The sequence below is a fragment of the Choloepus didactylus genome, chromosome 8, assembly GCF_015220235.1.
Source record: "Choloepus didactylus isolate mChoDid1 chromosome 8, mChoDid1.pri, whole genome shotgun sequence".
NCBI lineage: Eukaryota > Metazoa > Chordata > Mammalia > Pilosa > Megalonychidae > Choloepus > Choloepus didactylus.
In genome coordinates this window covers 16,899,650-16,919,544 of record NC_051314.1, presented here as the reverse complement: position 1 = coordinate 16,919,544, position 19,895 = coordinate 16,899,650, and the positions used below count along the sequence as shown (strand labels likewise).

The following is a 19,895-nucleotide window of genomic DNA, read 5'->3' as shown; positions in this document are numbered from 1 at the left end:
CAGGCTTGGGCTCGGGGACCTAGGGATAGGAGAGTATGGTCCAGAGCTCTGAGGTGAGAGGAAGACAGGAGCGTAGTGTGATCTTCACGCTCTAATAGGACAGTGAGACCGGTAAGCATGAATTCTCCCAGAGCCCTAAGGCTGTTGGGGGAACCAGGGAGGCTTCCTGGAGGTGGCAGCATTTTGAGCTAAGGGATGACAGACAAGGTAGAGGCCAGCAGTGCGGCCTCAGGAAGAGCTTGCATAAGTCTGGGCAGTGAGGGAGGGTGCAGGGGGTTGGGTGAGCCAGAGGATGGAAAGTGACTCCCCAAGCTCACCCGGCCTGTCTGTGGCTGAGCCAGCACCAGGACCGTCTCTTCGGAGTGGGGTTTTCTAATGTCCCAACCACCAGGGCTTGGCTCCAAGGATTGGCACCCAGGAAGTTTCCAAAGCCCCAAAGTCAGTGGGTTCCTACCAAACCAGCTCCCGAGGGTGGGCACTTCCCCTCCTGCTGTGCAGCTAGGAGATGGGCTAAGAGGAAGTGGAGGCCTCAAGCAGATGGAGAGAGGGCCTGGAGGAGGAGCTTCGTCTAGCATGGAGTGAAGTGGGGGCGGGGCCTCCCGGGACCACAGGCCCAGCTGCAGGGTGGCTGGAGGGAAGTGAGAGGTGAACCCAGCCCGGGGCCTAGCTGGGTGAGACCCGCCGCCCGCGGCTCCCGTGGACTGCTGGCCGCCATGGCTGTGGCCCAGCAGCTGCGGGCTGAGAGGTGAGTGCGGGCGCTGCCCTCCCCGGGCCTCCTCGCTGTTCCCGGCAGGCCTGGGGTCGCCGAGGCTGGCCCTCCTGCAGATCCTGAGAGGCTGGGTTGAGTCAGAACCTGAATACTCTGAAACGCAGATTCTTAGAACAGCTTTAAGGAACCCTTGAGTTGTGGCTCACCTCCCCCCTGGCACAGATGTGGGAACGGAGGCTCAGAGAAGGGGGAGTGACTTGCCCAAGCCAGGGTCACACAACGAGGGGGCGGCCATCTCCAGATGGGAACTCAGGTGTCCTGGGTCCCAGGCTGGGGCTCTTTGCTCTACATTGTGGTCAGAAATAGCTTCTCAGCTTCTGTTCAAACAGAAGCACAGAACTGGGCTTGTTCTCAGTCTTTATTCAAGGCTCAGGACAAATGTCACTTCCTCTGAGAAGCCTTCCTGGATAGCCCCCTTGCCCCCACCCATCACTCTTTGACCGTTTCCTTTTCCTGCATAGTCCTTATCTACACGCACTGTATCACTTAGTCATTTGTCATTTTTTCTTTGCCACTGTCCCCCCATCAATAACAGACTCTAAGAGTGTTTTTGTTTGTTTTTGATCACTGCTGCATCCCTAGGATCTACACCCATGCCTGTACATAGAAAGTGCTAAATAAATGTTGTTGACTGAGTTGTGGATGGATCTTTGAGCTGGAAATAAAATCCCTAGACCCTTCTAGTCCAGCCCTGTCATTGTGCAGCTGAGAAGGCTGAGACTCGGGAGTGGTAAGCCGGGGCTTGGACCACGGCCTCCTGGCTTGCCAGGGCCTACCCTCATCTCTCGGTGAGCGTTTTCTGAATGTTTTCTTGGTAACCAGTGCTGTGCTGTGAGCTGGGGGTGGGGTGGGGGGGTGGGATGGGGGAGGGCTGAGGAAACAGGGCTGGGCTCTTGCCCTCCTGGATTGGAACAGGGGTGACACAAGAAGCAGAGTGTCTGTGCTCACTGTGTGGGGTGACTTGGGGGGTCACTCCGATGGGGGAGGCTGGTTGACACCAGGGTGGAACCTGCAGCTGGAAGTGGAGCTGGGGTTGAATGTCAGGAGGAAGCAGATCAGGCTGGGGGTGGGGAAGGAGGGACCAGAGCAGGTGCTTAGAGCCGCAGAGGGTGGTGCTGGGGACAGGCGTGAGATCTTCAGCTGGATCCCAGCCCCTCTTCCCCACAAGTTCTCACTGGCTCCGGGCCTGGCACGCAAACTCAGACCTTCAGGAAACAGCAGCTGTTGGAGGTTTGTGGCACTTCCCGTTTCTCAGGGTACGGGGGTTGGAGAGGTGATGCCAAGAGCAGACCAACAGGACTGTGTCTTCCCTGCCTCCCACTCCCCATCCCTTTTTAGCCTCAGAGGAGGAACGGCTGCCCTCTCCCACCCCATCAGGGGCGCTCGAGTGAGGTTCTGGGGCCATTTGGCCTCCCTGGAAATGGGCCCTAGATTTGTTCTGCTTGAGGCCAAGGCAGAGGCTCCCTTGGCAGGTGACAGTTTTCACATCACAGGACTTTCCAAAAGCCTGAGATGTCAAAGATGGATGGGGCAGCTGCCGGGGGAGTGAGTTCAGTTCCCATAACCATGTTTGAGCCCCTTCTGTGTACTCAGAGCCATGGACCTGAATCAACTGCTCTCCCGGCCCTCCACCTCTCCGAGCCGGGCTCTGAAGCAGCCTTTCCATGAGCAGCGCAGCCTGTCCAAAGCCTCGAGCTTCCCCGCTGGGCAGGGCCCTGAGCTGCCGTCCTCTCTGAAGGAGCTGGGCGAGGGCCAGCCTCCAAGGGAGCCCCTACTCCAAGGGCAGCGTTGGTCGAGTTAGCGGCTCTCCCCTGGCCCGGTGCAGCCTCTAGCTCGCCCCAGCAGGCAGCCAGGCTCTTCTCCTGCTGCCCTCCCCAGAGGACTTGCTAGAACACAAATGAAGGTTGTGGCATTTGTTGAGCACCTACTGTGTGCCTGGTGCCGCACTGGGCCCCGGGGGTGAACGGAGACCCTGCTCTCCTGGAGATTTTAGGGTTGTGCTTGTTACAGATGTGAGCTCACAGCTACCCAAAGCTGTAAGTACTCCCATGTCACTGAGGAGGGGACGGAGCCAGCGAGTAGGGTGGAAACTTCCTGGGGCCCCCAGCTGGCCATGGCAGGGCAGGAGCGGGGTCTTTACCTTTGTGGGATGGTTCCTGTGTCCTGACCACTCTGCACAAGTCTGACCATGTCTGTCCCTGCTGACCCCCACCCCAGGATAATGCTGACCCCCCTCTCTGAGGCCCAGAGGCCTTTGTGAGTGGGCTCTGCCTGTCTCCTCACTTCTAGCCTCTAGCTCTGTGCTCCGGCCACGCTTGACCCCCCGTCACCCACAGTTCCCTGGACTGGCCCTGCCTCAATGGCCCTGGTTTCCCCCACCTGAAATGCTTTTTGTGCCATCCTGTGGCCAACTCCTCTTTGCTTTCCCCAGCTCACTACCAGTACCACTTCTTCCAGGAAGCCCTCCCTGGCCACCCTCAGTCTGGGCAGACCCTTGCTCTCCTCTCTGGTAGCACGTAACCCACCATCTTTCAAGTGTCTGCTGGCCAAGCCCTCCTGCCTGCTGCAGTATTGATTCTTTGAGAGAATATAGAACAGTCGGGCTCTCTGTTGCAGCTCAAAACAGTGTGAGCTCTTTCTTCTAGCATTGCTGACCAGTTCAATTAAGTGATTATTTGTTCACTGTCCAACTCCTCCACTCAGTTGTAAGATCCAAGAAGGCAGAGGCTGTGTCCTAATGTACTTAGCACAGTGTCAGCTTTATCATTATTATTTTAGAGGCCATGTAGCAGTGTGGGAGCAAAATTTGGGAGCCAGTCGCTCAGGCCCCAGCTGCCCACCTTTCTTGGGCAAGTTAGTTCACCTCACTGTGCCTCAGTTTCCTCACCTGTCTTAGACTAGTGCCTGGGGCATGAGGTGCACTCAGGAAATATCAGCTGGGGAAGTCATTGCCCACTGTGCTGGGCCCCTGTTCTCCCCTCTGGGTCCCTCCTACCTCACCCCCACCATATTGCAAATGAAACGCGCAGCATCCGAGGGGAAAGTGGCGGAGGAGGCCTCTGCCAAGGGTGTCACCACAGGGGCATGTGTGGAAAGCGAGTGGGGAGCTTAGAGCTTGCCAGCAGCCACCGCCTTGCTCTGGGGATGCTGGGGGATTTCCTTGTGCCCACTGCCACCGGAGTCACCAGCTGGTGCAGCCTCCTGGGTCCGACACAGTGTGAGATCCCGGGCAGACAGAGGTCATGCAGGGACAGGCAGGCCTTGAAACTGACTTCTCCTGCGGTCCTGACAATCTCGGAGGCCTCGGACATGGCACCGTCCCCTCCTCCCCCAGTTTCCCAATCATGACAACAGAAGATCGCAGTTGCTTCATTTCATCATCTGTCACAAGTGGCTGGACTCAGTGGCCCCGGCTGCTCCTCCCTCTCCTTGCCTGTTTTCTCTTCCTCCACTTGCCCTCTCGGCCTTCTCCTCCGCTCACTGATTGCTTTTTCCTGGAAGCCTTAACCACAAGCTGCAAGCAGATGGCACTTGCCTCTCCCACTCCTGCCCTGCTGAGTTCCAGAGCTACACACACCAGCTTCCTGCTGGACATCAACCTGGGGGCCCAAGAGGCCTCTCTAATTAGATGTCCCCAAACTGAGTCCATCAACTCCGCCCAATCTCCCCCCATCCTGGCCAGAAATCTGGGCGTCACCCTTGACACTGCCCTTGCTTTCGCCCCACATCCGATCAGTCCCTGAATCCTGCTGCTCATAACTCAGAAATGACTTGCAAACTGGTATGTTTCCATTGGAAATACATTAGGCTGCAGGGAACAGAGGGACTGAGAGTGGCTTACACAAGCCGAGATTTATTTTTTCACATAACGAGAAGTCCAAGGGTAGGTCACTGCTGTTCCACAGCTCAGTGACTTCAGGACCGACAGCCCAGAGATTCCTTTGGTCTTCGTCATGGTTTTGCCTCATGTATGCAATATGGCTGCTGTAAGTCCAGCTATCACATCTGTTCTCAATGCAAGCAGAATGGGGAAGGGGGGGATGTCCATACTGGCCTTGTCCATCCCTCTGGATCAGGAAAGCAAATGCTCTTGAGAGGCCCCTGCAGCAGATTTCCTCTCAGGTCTCATTGGCCAGAACTGGTCACACGCACCTACCTGCAAGGGAGTCTGGGAAACAGAAACAAGATCAATATGTTTGGTGCAGACCAATCATGCCTGGGGCTAGGCATGTCACCGCCCTGAAAGAAATCGGAGCTCAGTTGGTCAGGAAGAAGCAGGGGACACAACAAATGCTAGCTTTGTCTGCCAAGGGCAGTGTCCCTGCATCTTTCCTTCCCCTCCTGTCCCTGCTCAGGCCTGTGTCCTCTCTTAGCTGGACCACTTCATCTCCTCCCAGTGGTCCTCCCTCCCTCCAGTCTCTGATACCCCTTTCTCTCCACACGGCTGCCTGCATTGGCCTCCTAACGCTGGGACCATGGTGTGTTTGGCCCTGTTCCAAAGCCTGGCATGGCTCCTTATTGCCCATAGGGGTCCCTTAGCTTGGCACTCAAGGCTCCCCTCAGACCGTTCCTATTGGCCTGTTCGGTCTCAGGTCACGCCAGGCTCCAGCCACACAAGACCCGGGCCCACCCTTGAGCTTCAGAATCTGAGCATACGCTGTTCCCACTGCCTGGAAGACCATCCCGCAGGTTGTCTCCATTTTATGATTTCTCCAACCTGGGCATCCTTAGCCCTTCTCTCATAGGGGCTCCCAGGGACGCTGCTCAGGGTGCGTGTGGACTTTTTTACCCCCATGAGCCAGTGCTAGAACAGGGCCTGGCATGGAGGGGGTGCTTGCTCCTGAATGAATCAGTGCAGCTGCAAAGCCATTTGTCAGATGCTAACACGACAATCACCTGGGAACCCCATCCTCAGAGCCCGCGCCCTCAGGGAAGGATGGTGCCTCGTTTATCTCTGGATGCCCAGTGCCGAGTGAGGGGCAGCGGGTAACACTATTGGTTTGCTTTGCACGTTGCCTCACACCAAGACGGCCCACTGGGCAAGGCGTGGTGATAACTGGGGCTTCTTTCCCTCTGCCTCCATCAGTGACTTCGAACAGCTTCCTGATGACATTCCCATCTCAGCCAACATCGCCGACATTGAAGAGAAGAAAGGCTTCACCAGTCACTTTGTAAGAGAGACCCCTGGCCGTTCACCCTCTGACCTCTGAACCTCTATCTTTCTGACCTCTGCACTTTCACCTTCTGACCTCCAAACCTCCAACTCTCTCAACTCTCAACCCCTATCCCAGTGGTTCTCCACCAGGATGATTTTGAACCCCTGCCCCAGGAACATTTGACTGGAGATGTTTTGATTGTCATGACTTGGGGGTGGGGGTGGGGGGATGCTACTGGCATCCGGTGGGCAGTGGCCGGAATGCAAACCCCCCAAGCCGCCAACAAAGAATTATCCAGCCCCAAATGGCGACAGTGCTGAGGTCGGGGATTCCTGCTCTATCCCTATGACCTCTGAACCCCAACCCCCTTCTACTCCTGGCCTCTGAAGCCTGACCCTTGACCTCCATCCTCCCTCCCTAGGTTTTTGTCATCGAGGTGAAGACGAAAGGGGGAACCAAGTACCTCATCTACCGCCGCTACCGCCAGTTCTATGCCTTGCAGACCAAGCTGGAGGAGCGGTTTAGGCCAGAGAACAAGGCCAGTCCCTTGGCCTGCAACCTCCCCACCCTCCCAGGTAGAACCCCAGTACCCAGCCCTGCTGCCTGCGGAGCTGGGCTCCCCTCTGCCCCAGGACGGAGCCGTGTTGGCCTAGCCTTCCAGCTCCGCCTGGCACTGTTGGGTTCTTCTATTCTGACCCCAAGTGAAAACTGTTTCTTTAGCCCATGGCCTTCCTCCCAGCAGCCACGGCTGCCTCCCCAGCTCTCTGCATCATCCTGGAACTGTCACCGCCAACCCTCTGGCCTCACTGTCCTTGATCTCCTGGACCCCGATGACCTTTACAGCCACCCGGCATGAGCCATCCACCACGAGGCCACGGTTCTACCTCCCTCTAAACACAGGGACTCATTTTCCAGCCCTCCCCCTGACCTCCTGCCTCCTTAGCCTCCTCCCTTACTCCGAACTAATGCACCATGGACAGTTCCAGAGCTCTGGCTCCCCAGGTCCTGCCCTGCCACTAGGGCCCTGGCTAGGCGTGGACTAGGTGGGGTGACCTCAGGGGCCCCTCCATGCCCTCCAGGATCGGTGCACCATGTGTGGCCCCCACCCCAGCCCGAGCCCATTCCCGACCTTCCCTTGTTCAAGCTCCAAACCCCCCTCCAGCTCCCTCTTCTCTCTCTCGCTGAGCAAATGACCATAAGCCCCACTCCTCATGTCCCACAAAGGAAACCAAATCTCCCCTGTGGGCTCCTCACTTCTCTCTCGTCCCCTGCACCTGGGTTTCTCCTTCCTCAGGTTGCAGGAGACTCAGTGTCCCCTGCTCCAAGCCGACCTCTCCTCGGGTGCTGCATGCCTTCCCTCACCCATAATTCGCCCCCCCGTCTTCTTTGCACCCTCACCTTCTCCTCTGGGCATTGACTGCCTCTCCTAAGCACCTGCACAGACTCCATTCTCTTCTGTCCTTAAACACACACAGGCTGTTAATAAGCATTCCTGAAGCAGCCTCCATCCCTCAACGCTCTCTATTCCCTCTGTCCACAGTAAACCATCATTTGCTGCCTCACCCGCTCATCCCCTGTCCACTCCTCAGCCCACCGGCTTGGTTCCAACTCTCACTGAACCCCCGAAATGCCTCTAGTACCGGGGCCCATAACCTCTTCACTCTGACCTTGGGGCCACAGTCCAGGCCTTGTCTTCATGGACCCCTTCTTCCACCCTGAAGCTGTCTCCACCTTGACTGCTGGGCACCCACGTCTGATCCCCGTCTACCTGCCCGGCTCCTCCCGCAGAGCCTCAGTTACAGAATCTCCCTTTTTGGGTGCTCCTTTGAAGGTGGACGTGCTCTGTACTGCCGTTGTCCTCTGTCTTGTCTACTCCAAACACTTGTCTAGGCCATCTGACCCATCCACACCTGAGACTTGTTCCTACTAACTCCCAAAAGTCTGCCTCTAGCCCAGATCCTTGTACCTCTGACCCCACCAGACACCAGCACCTGCCTGTTTCATGGCAACGTAAGCCAGGCGGGTCCCACACCCAACTCCCCTGCTGAAGGCCCCTGTAGGGGACATTTGTCTCTCCATCCACCAACATCTGTTCCCCTACCCCTAAAACACTCTGCCTTCCTTTTGAGGAATTATTCATGCATCCACTCAGCATGGATTTATTGGTCTGGGCACTGCTCTAGACCCATGGCCTTAACTTTGACTGCATATTGGAATTACCTTGAGAGATTTAAAAAAGATTGAGGCAAGCCCATCCCTGGAGACTGATTTAATTGCTCTGGGCGGGGCCTACCCACTGAGATTTTTCAAAGCTCCTCAGGTGATTGGAATGTGCACCCAGGGTTGAGGACCCTGTTCTAGGTGATGGGAGTACAGCTGTGAGCAAAACAGACAAGGCTCCCGTCCTCTCGGGACTTAGACTCCTGTATGTGTGTGTGTGCGTGTATTTTGCAGGAGCAGGCAGTAAACAAACAACTAAATGGAGACAGCTAGGAGCTGGCAATAGTGCAATTCAGAGAGCTCACGCTGCGTGGTGGGTGGTGCCTGAGTGGGAACTTTAATGATGAGAAGGTGCCACCTTGGAAGGATACAGGGTGGGTGGCCCAGGCCCGGGAGCCACGTGCCTGGGTGAGGCTCCCAGGACAGCTCTTTGCCTCTCCCCAGCCAAGGTCTACATGGGTGTGAAGCAGGAGATTGCAGAGTCGCGGATCCCAGCCCTCAACGCCTACATGAAGGTATCCGTGGGGGTGGGAGAGGGGGTGGCCTGGGTACTGTCCCCAGGGACTGGGCTGGCTCTCCAGCTCCAAGGCGCCCCGCTCCATCTTCAGTCCTTAAATGTCTGGCCTGGGGAGAGGAACAGCGTGCGTTCTGAGGGTTCCTGGGCTGGGGGGCAGGTACAAGGAGGCTCAACTTCAATTAACAACTCTCCTTTAATGCTCCAAACCTGGCCAGGCGTTCGGATACCCACTGTCCAGGGAGCACTCTGACACATGGGTCATAAAATCACAAAGCAAAGAGGCATGGGTTGGGTAAGGGGGCACAAACTGACCAGGGCCGCAGGTTGTTCATACAGTGCCTCTGGCCGAAGCCCCCCTTGCTGGGGTGCAGACTGGATTTTAGTTGCCTTCAAGACCCCTGGCTGGGAGCCCTTGTATTTCCTCTAAACTGCAAGCTAAGGAGTCCCTACAAGATGGGAGCAGAGGAAGGAGCATCTTAAGGGAAAAGCCATGGTGGTCAGGAATGGCCTTCCACTAATCAGGGTGTCCACGGAAGGGGCTGTATTTCCCATGAGGTAGTGAGCAGCCCAGCACTAGAGGCATACAAGTCTAAGTTGATGGAACCTTCAGGAAGCTAGAGAGGGAAGCACTCCTCATCGCCCAGAGGGTCCTCACATGCAGCCGAGGGCTCCACCTTCTCTTTGACTCTCGCAGCTGAGGAGCACTGAGCTAGGAGTCTCTGGTCTTGGCTCTGATGTTGACAGGCTGGGTGATTTGGGGCAAGTTGCCTATCCTCTCCAGGCCTTGGTTTTCTCATGTGTGCCAAGGGGCTGTGCTTCCTACCCTCTGTGGACTGGCTCCTGGAATGTGAGAATTAATGATTTTGAGTGTTGGGGTAGGAGGAGTGCAAAGGGGATGAGAGGAGGGGAGGTGGCCGGGAAGAGGTAGGGAGGGAAGCCCTGTGGGCTCCAGCACTGGAGGCATCTCCCCTCAAGGGGGTGCTGTGACAACTGCTTGTTTGCTCAGGGTAGACCAGGCTCCACCTTCAAGGGGCGGGGCTGGAAGAGGGGGCGTGGCTCTGCAGGGAAGGAGGGAGCAGAAGCTGCGAGCTTGGGCTCTTCTCACACCAACAGCTCCCCTGGTCTTAGCAAACAGCTGGCCAGAGGATTCCATCTCTACAGGTTTGTATCAGATTGGGTTCCTAGAAGCCCAGGGATCAGTCAGTATGGAAACCCCTGCTCTGGCAACTCCATCCCCTGTTTGCACACCTCCTGTGACAGGGAGCTCACTACCACTCACTCTCTCCTGTCCCACCTTGTCCAACAAGGGACAGCTATCAGAAAAGCCTGATTCCCTGTAACTTCCACCCCCTGGTGGTCTCACCCCTTTCCTCATGAAGGATATAGGTCCCATGATAACAACAACTGGAGTTGCCTGGGTGCTTTGACTGGCAACCAGGAGGCTCTTGATATACATTTCTTGGATAACTGAATATCTAATCCCCTTAGTAACTTGTAAGTTGTATATGATTATCCCTATTTACCACTGAGGAAGTAGAGGAGACAGGTGAAGTCACTCAGAACTGGTAGGAAGGAGGGCTGGGATTTGAATTCACATCTGTGTGGATGCAGGGTTTGTACTCTGACCCACTGTGCTACGTTGTAATGAAAAGAACAAGAGCAATATCTAACACTGGTGATGCACTTGCTATATACTCGGTGCTGTCCTAAATGTGTTACATGTATTCTCTTATTCAATCCTTATACAATCCCATGAGGCAGATGCTCTTAATATCCTCATTTTATCAATGAGGAAACAGAGGCACCCTTGCCAAGGTCACCGAGCTCGTGAGTGGTCGGGCTGGGATTCAATCCCAGGTGCAGCCTGGCTCGGCCTCGGCCCTCAACCCGCTCTGGGCTGCCCCCCCGCCGCCCCGCCCCGTAGGCCAGTTCACCCAGCTCCCTCAGCCTGGTCTTTTCTGGGCTCTGCAGCTCCAGCTCCTCCAGGATGGAGTTTCCCGGACCTTCCCAACCTGCCACCCCTGTGGGATTCTCTGCAGGGATCTGGTGGTTCTGGAGCTGCGATGCCCCAGGCTGACCCGCAGTGTTCCCAGGGGGAGGCCTGAGCAGCGCGGAGCCAGGTTCTGGGTCCTCCGCATCCGTGAAAACAGCCGTAGGGTTTGTGTGTGGTGGGTGTGGCCAGCACAGGGGGACACCAGGGCTTGAGTCCCCACCCCACCACTTCTTAGCTCTGCCACTCTGGGCAAGACAGTTCCCCTTTCCCAGGCTGGTTTTCTTTACTGCGACATGAGATAAAGCATCCGGAAGCATTTTTTAGGTAGTAATAACCACATCAACTGTTGCTAACTGGGGTTATTTGGGTTTTTTGGGGTTCCTCTTTCCGTTGCTGTCTCGCCTCCTCAGTAGATGGCTCTGGGCACCCCCAGCTCTGTCACTTGCTAGCTGTGTGGCCTTGGGCAGGTGGCTTCATGTCTCTGATCCTAACTCACCAGGCTCTTGCGAGATGGAGTGAGGGTCTAGGTGTGGGACAGGTAGGGCAGTGCCTACCCTGTCATTATCATATCATACCGTCTGCCATCACCATTCTCGTCATTTCTGGAGACATGTAGGTCTTTTCCAAATGAGCTTTTTTTCAATTCAGTTGTCTCCCTCCCAACCTAGAACTCAGGGGCAAAGCTGAAACACAACCTTCAACCTGATGAAGGTTCTTGGGCATACAACGCACTAATAGGGAGAGAAGGACCAGCATCAGGAGGATGGAGCCGGGCAGTGGGGCTGGGATGTCCAGATGTTTCTGCTGACCACCGTGCCCCCTCCCCACAAACGCAGAAACTTCTCAGCCTGCCTGTCTGGGTGCTGATGGATGAGGATGTCCGGATCTTCTTTTACCAGTCGCCCTACGACTCGGAGCAGGTGCCCCAGGCGCTCCGCCGGCTCCGCCCGCGCACCCGGAAAGTGTAAGCGCTCCCCCTGCCTCCCACCCAGCCAGGGCCCTCGTAATGGGGCTCCTGTCCCCGAGGCTGCTGCTGGAAAGGCACCCCTCTTCCCTGGGAGGAGAGCAGGAACACAGGCCCGTTCCAGCCCCGAGCTCTCCGGGATGGTTTGGCTTATTAGGTGAGCTTAGAAAATCAAGGGCAGGGCCTGGAGGCGGAGGGTGGGCACGTTTTGATGTGGGTGACAGTTAGGACTGGAAGAGGACAAGCGCTGGGACACTGACCAGGGAGGGTTTGGTGGCACAGGACCAGTAGGGATGGCCTGAGGGCTTTGGGTGCCTGGAGAAAGTGGGGAGCAGGGGGAGGAGGAAAGAGTCACTCCTTCAACAAACATTCCCTGAGCGTCTCCGGGGATGCTGTCCCTGGTGGGTTTTAGCTCCAGGGATCGTCTGAGGCTCCTGCTGTATCACACTGGCCCCCAGGGGCGCTGTGGCCCCCCCATTACAAAACACGCCCCTTCCAGACGCAGGAAATAATCAGAAAATCCAAACCGCTAAGAATTCCAGGAAAACCAGGGAATGGTGTTCACGAGACCCTGGCCTCCCTCCCAGCCCCTCCTTCGTCCTCTGCCAGCAAACATTGTGTGTGTCTGCTGGGTCACGGCCATCCCCGCGGGCGGGCTCAGGATGCAGGTTTGAATCCCAGCTCTGCCACCTCCTGTGCCTCAGTTTCCTCAGCTGAAACGTTAGAATAATAGCACTTACCTCAAAAGCTGGTTGTGGGGATTCGAAGATAAAACAAATGTGAAAGGCTTGGCTAGTGATAGGCACTGAACAAATGTCACCTCTCCCCACCCCCTTTCGGAGCCCCTGCTTCCCCATCCGAAGTGGATTATGCATCCGCCTCCACGGGGGTCTGAGAGCCCTGTCGCCATCAGTGTGATGTTGGAGAGGAGCACATGCAGCCGCATTTTTAAATCCCCTTCCCCTGCCTTTCCGACACCTGGGGAGGGCCCCCTCTGGGTGTGGGAGCAGGCAGCCGCCCCGAGGGCCTCAGGTGGGCTGACAAGCCCCCCTTCTTTCTCCGCAGCAAGAGCGTCTCCCCACAAGGCCCCGGCTTTGACCGCCTGGAAGCTCCACGGGCAGAGGTACCCCAGGCCCAGGCCAGGCCTTCCCGAGGGGCAGCAGCCTCTGCTCCAGGCTCCACTGGTCAGCCGATGAGGCCCTCCTGCTGAGAGCCAGCTGTGTGCCTGGGATGGTGCTGGGGACAGGGATTCTAAAGGGCCAAAGCCTCTGACACTGAGTCCGGAGAGGGAGGGGATCGGCAAGCACCCAGAAGCAGAGGGGAGTGCATGTTCCCATCCATTCCTTCAGTGAGTTTTCATGGCCTCAGCCCTGCTTGTGGGCCAGAGGAGAGGAGCTAAGGGTTATGGGCATGCTGGAAGCCCTTGGTGAGGCCTGGGGACAGGGAGGTGGGTGTCCAAGCATGTGCTGTGTTTCCCTTTCCCCCCTGCTTGTCAGTCCTGGGCTGGAAGGAGCAGGCATTCCGGAGTCGAGTAGACCCGGGTTCAAATCCTGGCTCCACCACTAACAAATGGGGTGGCCTCAAACAAGTCACACATTCTCTCTGAGCCTCGGCTTCCTCTTCTGTAAAATGGGGATATGGAAGTACATAAAGCACTTCAGAAAGAGCTAATGAGTGTCATTCCCCTCCCTCCTCACCCCTGCTCTGCTTCCCAGGCCTTGTTTGACTTCACTGGGAACAGCAAACTGGAGCTGAGTTTCAAAACTGGGGATGTGATCTTCCTTCTCAGTCGGATCAACAAAGACTGGCTGGAGGTGAGGCGGCGTCAGGAGCCAGGGCGGGTGGAGGCCGGGGAGGGTCTGGGGGAGGCTTCAGGAGAGAGGTGTTGTCTGAGGACAGCCCTGGAGATTTGGGGAGGGGGCCAGTGTGAGAGGACCCAGTCCCTGGCGGAGCAGAAGGCTCTGGAGCCAGCCTACCTGCCTCTGGTTCTGACTCCAACAGACTTGTCGGCCCAGGTAAACCAGCTAATCTGCGGAGTTTAATTTCTTGGTCTGTGGCTGGATTGCTTCGCCCCAGCACTCTTGGCATCTGGGGCTGGGCACCTCTTAATTGGGGGAGGGGGTCCTGTGCTTTGCTCACGGCAGCCCCCTCCCCCCACTTCTGACAATCAAATGTCCCCAGACGTTTGCCCCTGGGGACCAAAATCACCCCTGGGTGGAAGCCGCTGGTTTGTAATATGGGGATAGCATTGCTTAATTGTAGGCGGCGGGAAAAGATAGCAATTAAGAGCTTGCGCTCTGGAGTCTGCCTGACTGGGTCATGTTTTCAACTAGCTTTGGGACCTTGGGAAACTTGCTCAACCCCATGGTTTCCTTTTCTGTAAATGCAGATAACACTGACCGTTTGTCATAGGAGTCCCATGGGGGCTAAGTGGGCTGGTGGGTGCCCAGGCTCTGGCCCACAGAGAGCAGCGGATGTGAGGGCCCTTGGGAAAGCTCCCTGAGGCAGCTCCCCTGGGGACGTGTGGCGGGGGTCAGGGAGGGGTCCCTTTGTCCAGGGGCTGGAGGGAGCAGGGGACGATTGGTCTCCTCAACTTAGTTTCGGTTTGACCCTGATCCTCGTGCTCTGTTGCAGGAGGGATATCACTACGTCATTCTTCAGAAACAGGAAATGTATGTTGCCTTCCTGTTTTCTGGAAAGTTCTATGTGTCTGTATGCTGGCTAACTTCTGTCCTCAGACAGAGGGGAGGGGCAGTCACAAGGAGGGGGGCACTTTGAACCTCATTTATACCTCTGTGAAACGAGGAGTAAGGAGTATGTCTTCCATAGGCTGTTCTGAGGGTTAAGAGAAAAAGTGCACAAAATACAGGCAGGGCTGGGGCTGGAGTTTAGGAGGGAGGTCTGGGCTGGGAAAAGGGCTAGAGCAGTGCCGGGAGGTGTCTGCTCTCCTGCCTCCTCCCTTGTTCTACTTTCCTCCTTAACACCTACCACCACCATCTGACTCACTCTAGTTCACTACTCACCTGTGAAGCGTTGCCCTTGTTGTCAGGAAGCTCCACGAGGGCAGAGGCTTTGACCTGTTCTGTGTGCCCAGAGCCTGCCATGTAGCTGGTGCTCCAGAAGTTGTGGAATGAATGACTGAGTCAATGAACGAGTGAATGAGATGAAACCAGCTTTCCAGATAAATTCAGGTCTTCACCCATTTTAAAATCGAAAGGTTAAGTCTTCTTGGGGTGAAGAGCTGGGTGAACTTGTTACTCAAGTAGGGAGACCTGGATCCCCAGCTTTATAAAAGGACTGGGGGCTCCGATGCGAGGCCCTGCTGCCTCTCTGCCAGCCCCCCAGCTCTCCACCCTCTCCTCCAGGGCACTGTTCGGGGAGCCACCGGCATCTTCCCGCTCTCCTTTGTGAAGATCCTCAAGGACTTTTCTGAGGAAGATGACCCCACCAACTGGCTGCGCTGCTACTACTACGAAGACACCATCAGCACCATCAAGTTAGAGGCTGCTGGGAGGGAGGGGCCTGTCCACCCTCCTTGCCCACCCCCCACCCCATCGCACCCTCCTTGCCCACCTCCCACACCTCCCCTCACCACCCTTCTGCCCATCCCGCATTCCCCCACTGCTGGCACTGAAAACCAAACCAAATCTCATTTTGTTCCTTCCCCCACTTAAAAGTCTGCAGCAGGCTCCCGCTGCCTTCCAGATTAGCGTTAATAAGAGGTCAAGGCCCAGCGTGGCCGGCCAGCCTCATCCCCACCCCACCCCCTTCCAGCCTGATCCCCCTCACCCCTGCCCTTGCCCCCTAGGGACATCGCCGTGGAAGAAGACCTCAGCAGCACCCCGCTGTTCAAAGACCTGCTGGGACTCATGAGGTGAAGGGGTGGGGTGGGGAGGCAGGGCTGTGGGGGCTCAGAGGGCCTGGAGAAGAGCCCAGAGGGAGAGAGAGGATATATTGAGGTGCTGGGTGTTTTGCATCTATTCTGCAATCTTGTTTACTCAGGCCACTGCCCTGTAGGGAAGGTATCAACATCCCCAGGTTAAAAACCAGCCCTGGAGCCACAGAGAGGTAAAGGGACTTAGCTGAGGTCACTCGGTTTGCGAGTGCAGATTTGCAGCTAAAGCCAGAGTCTCTCTAACTAAAAAAAATTGGACGTGGACCCTGTGCTGGTAGGGAACTCACTTCCTCCCAAGACCCAGATCATTAGTGGATGGCTATTTTGACTATAACTGTAAGGCTAAAAGATGTCAGAAATCACATAAAGGTATAAAGAAGTGAAATCACCCCATAGTTTTACTCCTCGCACTATTTGATGTTCATTTGAGTTGCTTGTGCACACACACACACACACACACAGATATTAGTTTAATCGGCGGTATGGTACCAGTCTACAGATGCACCATAACTGACGTAGCCGTCTACATTTTGTAGCCATGTAGTTTATCTTCTGCTTTTTGTCTACTATCAACAACGCCATGATGACAATCTTTGGTCATGTATTTGATGACTTGTCTGAGTATAACCTTAGGATAATTTTCTAAAAGAAGAACATGGGGATCAGAGTGTTTACAAGTCTTTTGGCTTCTGACCTATTTTGCCTAAGTTACCTGTAGAAAGGTTGGATCTATTTTTACTTTTGCCAGGAAGGTCTGAGAGTGCCCAACCTCCTGCACCCCACCGCAGACAGTTCCAAGACTTAAAATGTGCTCCCCAATAGCTGCACACAGCTATCTCCCTGGGGCTCTATTCTGCTGTACTCGGTAGGAAACCTGCCCAACCCAATCCCCTCCCCCCATGACAGGTCTTAAGTCTCCAGCACATTGATACATGAGGTAGCTCAGGCTAGGCCACTAGTTTACTGTAAAATCCCTTTCCCCTTTAGGTCTCAGTTTTCCCAAGTACACAATGGGAGGTTGGATTTCTCCAACCCTTGGGCCTGTGTAAGACCCAGAGAAGCTCTGACCTTGTCTAATTCTTAGATCCAGGCCATACACGTCCCTCTGCCCCCTCTTCCGGCCTCTGCGTTTAGGCCCAAGGCCCCTGGCTTCTCCACTGGGACCCTTGACTAACCCTCGTTCACTGACCTTTCCCACCCAGGCGGGAGTTCCAGAAGGAAGACATCGCCCTAAATTACCGGGATGCGGAGGGGGACCTGATTCGGCTGCTCTCGGACGAGGACGTCCGGCTCATGGTGCGGCAGGCCCGAGGCCTCCCCTCCCAGAAGCGCCTCTTCCCCTGGAAGCTGCACGTCACCCAGAGGGACGACTACAAGGTCTACAACACAGTCCCCTGAGCCGAGGGCAGTGAGGGGCCGCCTGGCAAAGAGGAGATGCGGACCAGGAAGGGCCGGGAGCCGGACGGACATCCTGGTCTGTGGCTCATGGACACATCGGGCTTGGCTTGTACTCTCTCTGTTTCTACACTTATCTCTGAATTAAAGAAATCATTTCACATTTAAGGACAAGACTGGTGAAAAGAGTCTCTTTTGGGGAAAAGAGGAGGAAGTGAAATAGCATTTAGTGACCCTCACGGGGTGATTTGCATCTGGAAGGGGGCCCTGGCTTTCCTCTTCTGAGCCAGCCACTCCCTCCCCTTCCCTGTCCACAAGGGCAGAGAAACCCACCTGACACTCCTGTCCCTGCTGCCTGCTTCCCTTTTGCCCCCTTTCCTCCCACTGTTACCCTTGTCCTTAACTGGCCACTGGCCTCACAGAATAACCTGCTCCCAAGTGCCTGCTGGTGCTGTGCCAATGCCACCTCCCATTTGAGAATCCTGTTCCAGACCCATCATCAGATGTCCAATAGGAAAAACATGGCACCCTCAAATCGGGATAATTCAAGGAGAGTTTAATAAATGGACTATTTACAAAAATGTAAGCAGCATGTGGGGAAACCAGAAGGAATACTTTACTATCCCAGATACAGGACCATGAGCATGTTATGTCTCTGGGCCCAAAGGAATAAAGGGAGGGAGTGTTTGCAAAACCTGGAAGGAGAGTGTGGCATAGAGAAAGTCACCTTGAGAGAACCAGTGACCTTCGGTTAGTAGACAAGCCCTGACCTGAGTAACCTTTCGGGGGGGGACCAGGGAAATAAACATCCCAGCCTCCCTCTCTTCCCTCCTTCTGCTCTCCCCTTTTAATTTGGAGGGCAGGGGTGGGAGGATCATTGCCAAACCCAACCGAAAGCCATAGGACTAGGCGGTTGTAATACACCCGGAGCATCTTCTTAGGGCAGAGAGTAGGGTGAAGAGTGGAGAGTAGATATGGATGGGCAAATGAGATATTTGGTACAGTCCACCCCTTTCCCCCCTTGTCGTCCACTTCTGTCCTTCAACCACATGAAAATTCCATGCCTCTAAGACAGGGCACATGGGGAGTCCCATGAGCTGCAATATCATTGTAAGGTGATGTCAGTACAGACACATTCCCACATGAACCTAAAATGTCAGCTACCACAGTCTTCTTCATATAAAGTAGTGGGGTGGCAAGTTGAGGGGGAGTGGGGTTGTGTGTGTGTGTGTGTGTGTCTGTGTAGAAAATCAATGCCCAAAGCTGTTAAAGTCCCTGCAACTGTAGCTGGTCACAGATCCTAAATTGGTCATCTAAGCTACCTCCTTCCATCACCCATTTCAGATATCATTGACTCTTGGCCAGCACGTTGGCCATATGGGGTCTTTATTTGGTGGGGCAACCCACAACCTCCTTCCTATGGGATGTCACCCCTTGGTAGTCTTGTCTTTATTGGGTAGCCTCAGTTTCCCATTGATGGGGACCAGGTGAAGACTACTAAGAGGCATTACTGTGAACCACCTTGGTTTCAGCCACAGTCCTCGCTGACCTCCTTGTGTAACAGAACCGAATTCCCCCACCCCAGCCCAGGAACAGGGCTCAAGCACACCAACCGAAGCAGTGACCCTTTCCCTGCCTGAGGCTCTGTGGGACAAGGAAATCCAGGTGGCTCTAATTCTCTTTAAACACCACCTTTGCCGTATACTACAAGTTTTGATACATACTTTTGCCATAATCTTTGGATTGTATCTTTAAATTCAATTATTAAATCTTTTTTGAGTCATCAGTTATTTAGAAGTGCTTTTAAATTTCCAAATGTGTGAGAATTTTTAAAAACATTTCTAATTGCCAAATATGGTGCATAAAAAAGAATAATAGCTGGAGATTAATAAGCTAAGCTTCCAAAACTAAAAATTAAAAAAAAATTTAAAATACAATAGAATTACCTCAAAGAGAGTAGAAGGAAGGAATAATAAAGATAAGCACGGAACTCAAGGTCAGTAACAATACAAAAATGCATTGAAAAAAATCAACAAAGCCGAAAATAGTTTCTTTGGAAAGACTCTGGCAAGACGGATGAAAACAAAGGTGGGGTTAGGGGGGAGGGAGAGAAAGTGTTACGAATGAAAAAGAATCATGATTATAGAAAAAGCAAAGATTTAAAAGGTATTAAAAGAGAACTTATCAAAAGCTTTATATTCAAATTTTAAAAATTTTGACAAAACAAATATTTAGATAGTATAATTTAGTAAAACTAAATCAAGAGAACAGGAAGCATGAATTTTCCTTTAATTCTTAAAAAAATTAAAGCAGTGGTATTGTCTCACCAGGCACAAACGGTTTTATGGATGAATCGTACCAAACGTTCAAGAAACAGACCATTCTATTACAAGAAATCTTCCAGAATATAGAGGATAAAATACTTTCCAACTCATCTCTGCAGCCAGAATAATCTTGATTTCTAAACATTCAGAGAACATATAAGTAACGAAAACTACAATAAATCTCATATATGAATATAGATATAAATTTTAGCAAGCTAAACCCAGCAGGGTATTTTAAAAAGATAATACAAATGCCTGCATTAGGTTTAACCCAACTACACAAGAGAAATTTAACATTTAAACAGTTACACATATGTTTACCACACAGGAGATTAAAGGAGAAAAGCCATATGATCATCCCAACCAAAGTGGAGGAAAGAATCTGATACGATTCAAGACCCTTCATGATTTAAAACACAAACGTGTGAATGCACCTCCAGCCCCACCCCCAGCACCCACCTTTTAGTATGCTGGGAATATAAGGGTCTTCCTTAATCTGATAAAGGCTGTCTTCAAGAAAACCTACAGCAGACATCATTCTCAATAGGAAAATATTAGAGTGTCAGAAGCATTTCCTTTAAAATCAGGAAGAAGGTGAGAACACCCATTATTGCCCCATCTGTTGAACGCTGGTGATCTTAGCCAGCCAGGTAGTGCAATAA

The 19,895-nt window shown here is 54.0% G+C and overlaps 1 protein-coding gene across 1 annotated transcript; it reads left to right on the top strand.

Annotated features, from left to right (window-relative positions):
• The first annotated feature begins 597 nt into the window (after positions 1-597).
• Positions 598-17,083, top strand: NCF4 (neutrophil cytosolic factor 4). Its single transcript, XM_037847172.1, has 10 exons — positions 598-745; positions 5,856-5,940; positions 6,347-6,500; positions 8,590-8,660; positions 11,492-11,619; positions 12,685-12,742; positions 13,335-13,433; positions 14,985-15,115; positions 15,428-15,493; positions 16,717-17,083. Exons 1-10 carry the CDS (start codon positions 714-716, stop codon positions 16,910-16,912), a joined length of 1,020 nt encoding a protein of 339 aa, XP_037703100.1. The 5' UTR covers positions 598-713; the 3' UTR covers positions 16,913-17,083.
• The last annotated feature ends 2,812 nt before the right edge of the window (positions 17,084-19,895 follow it).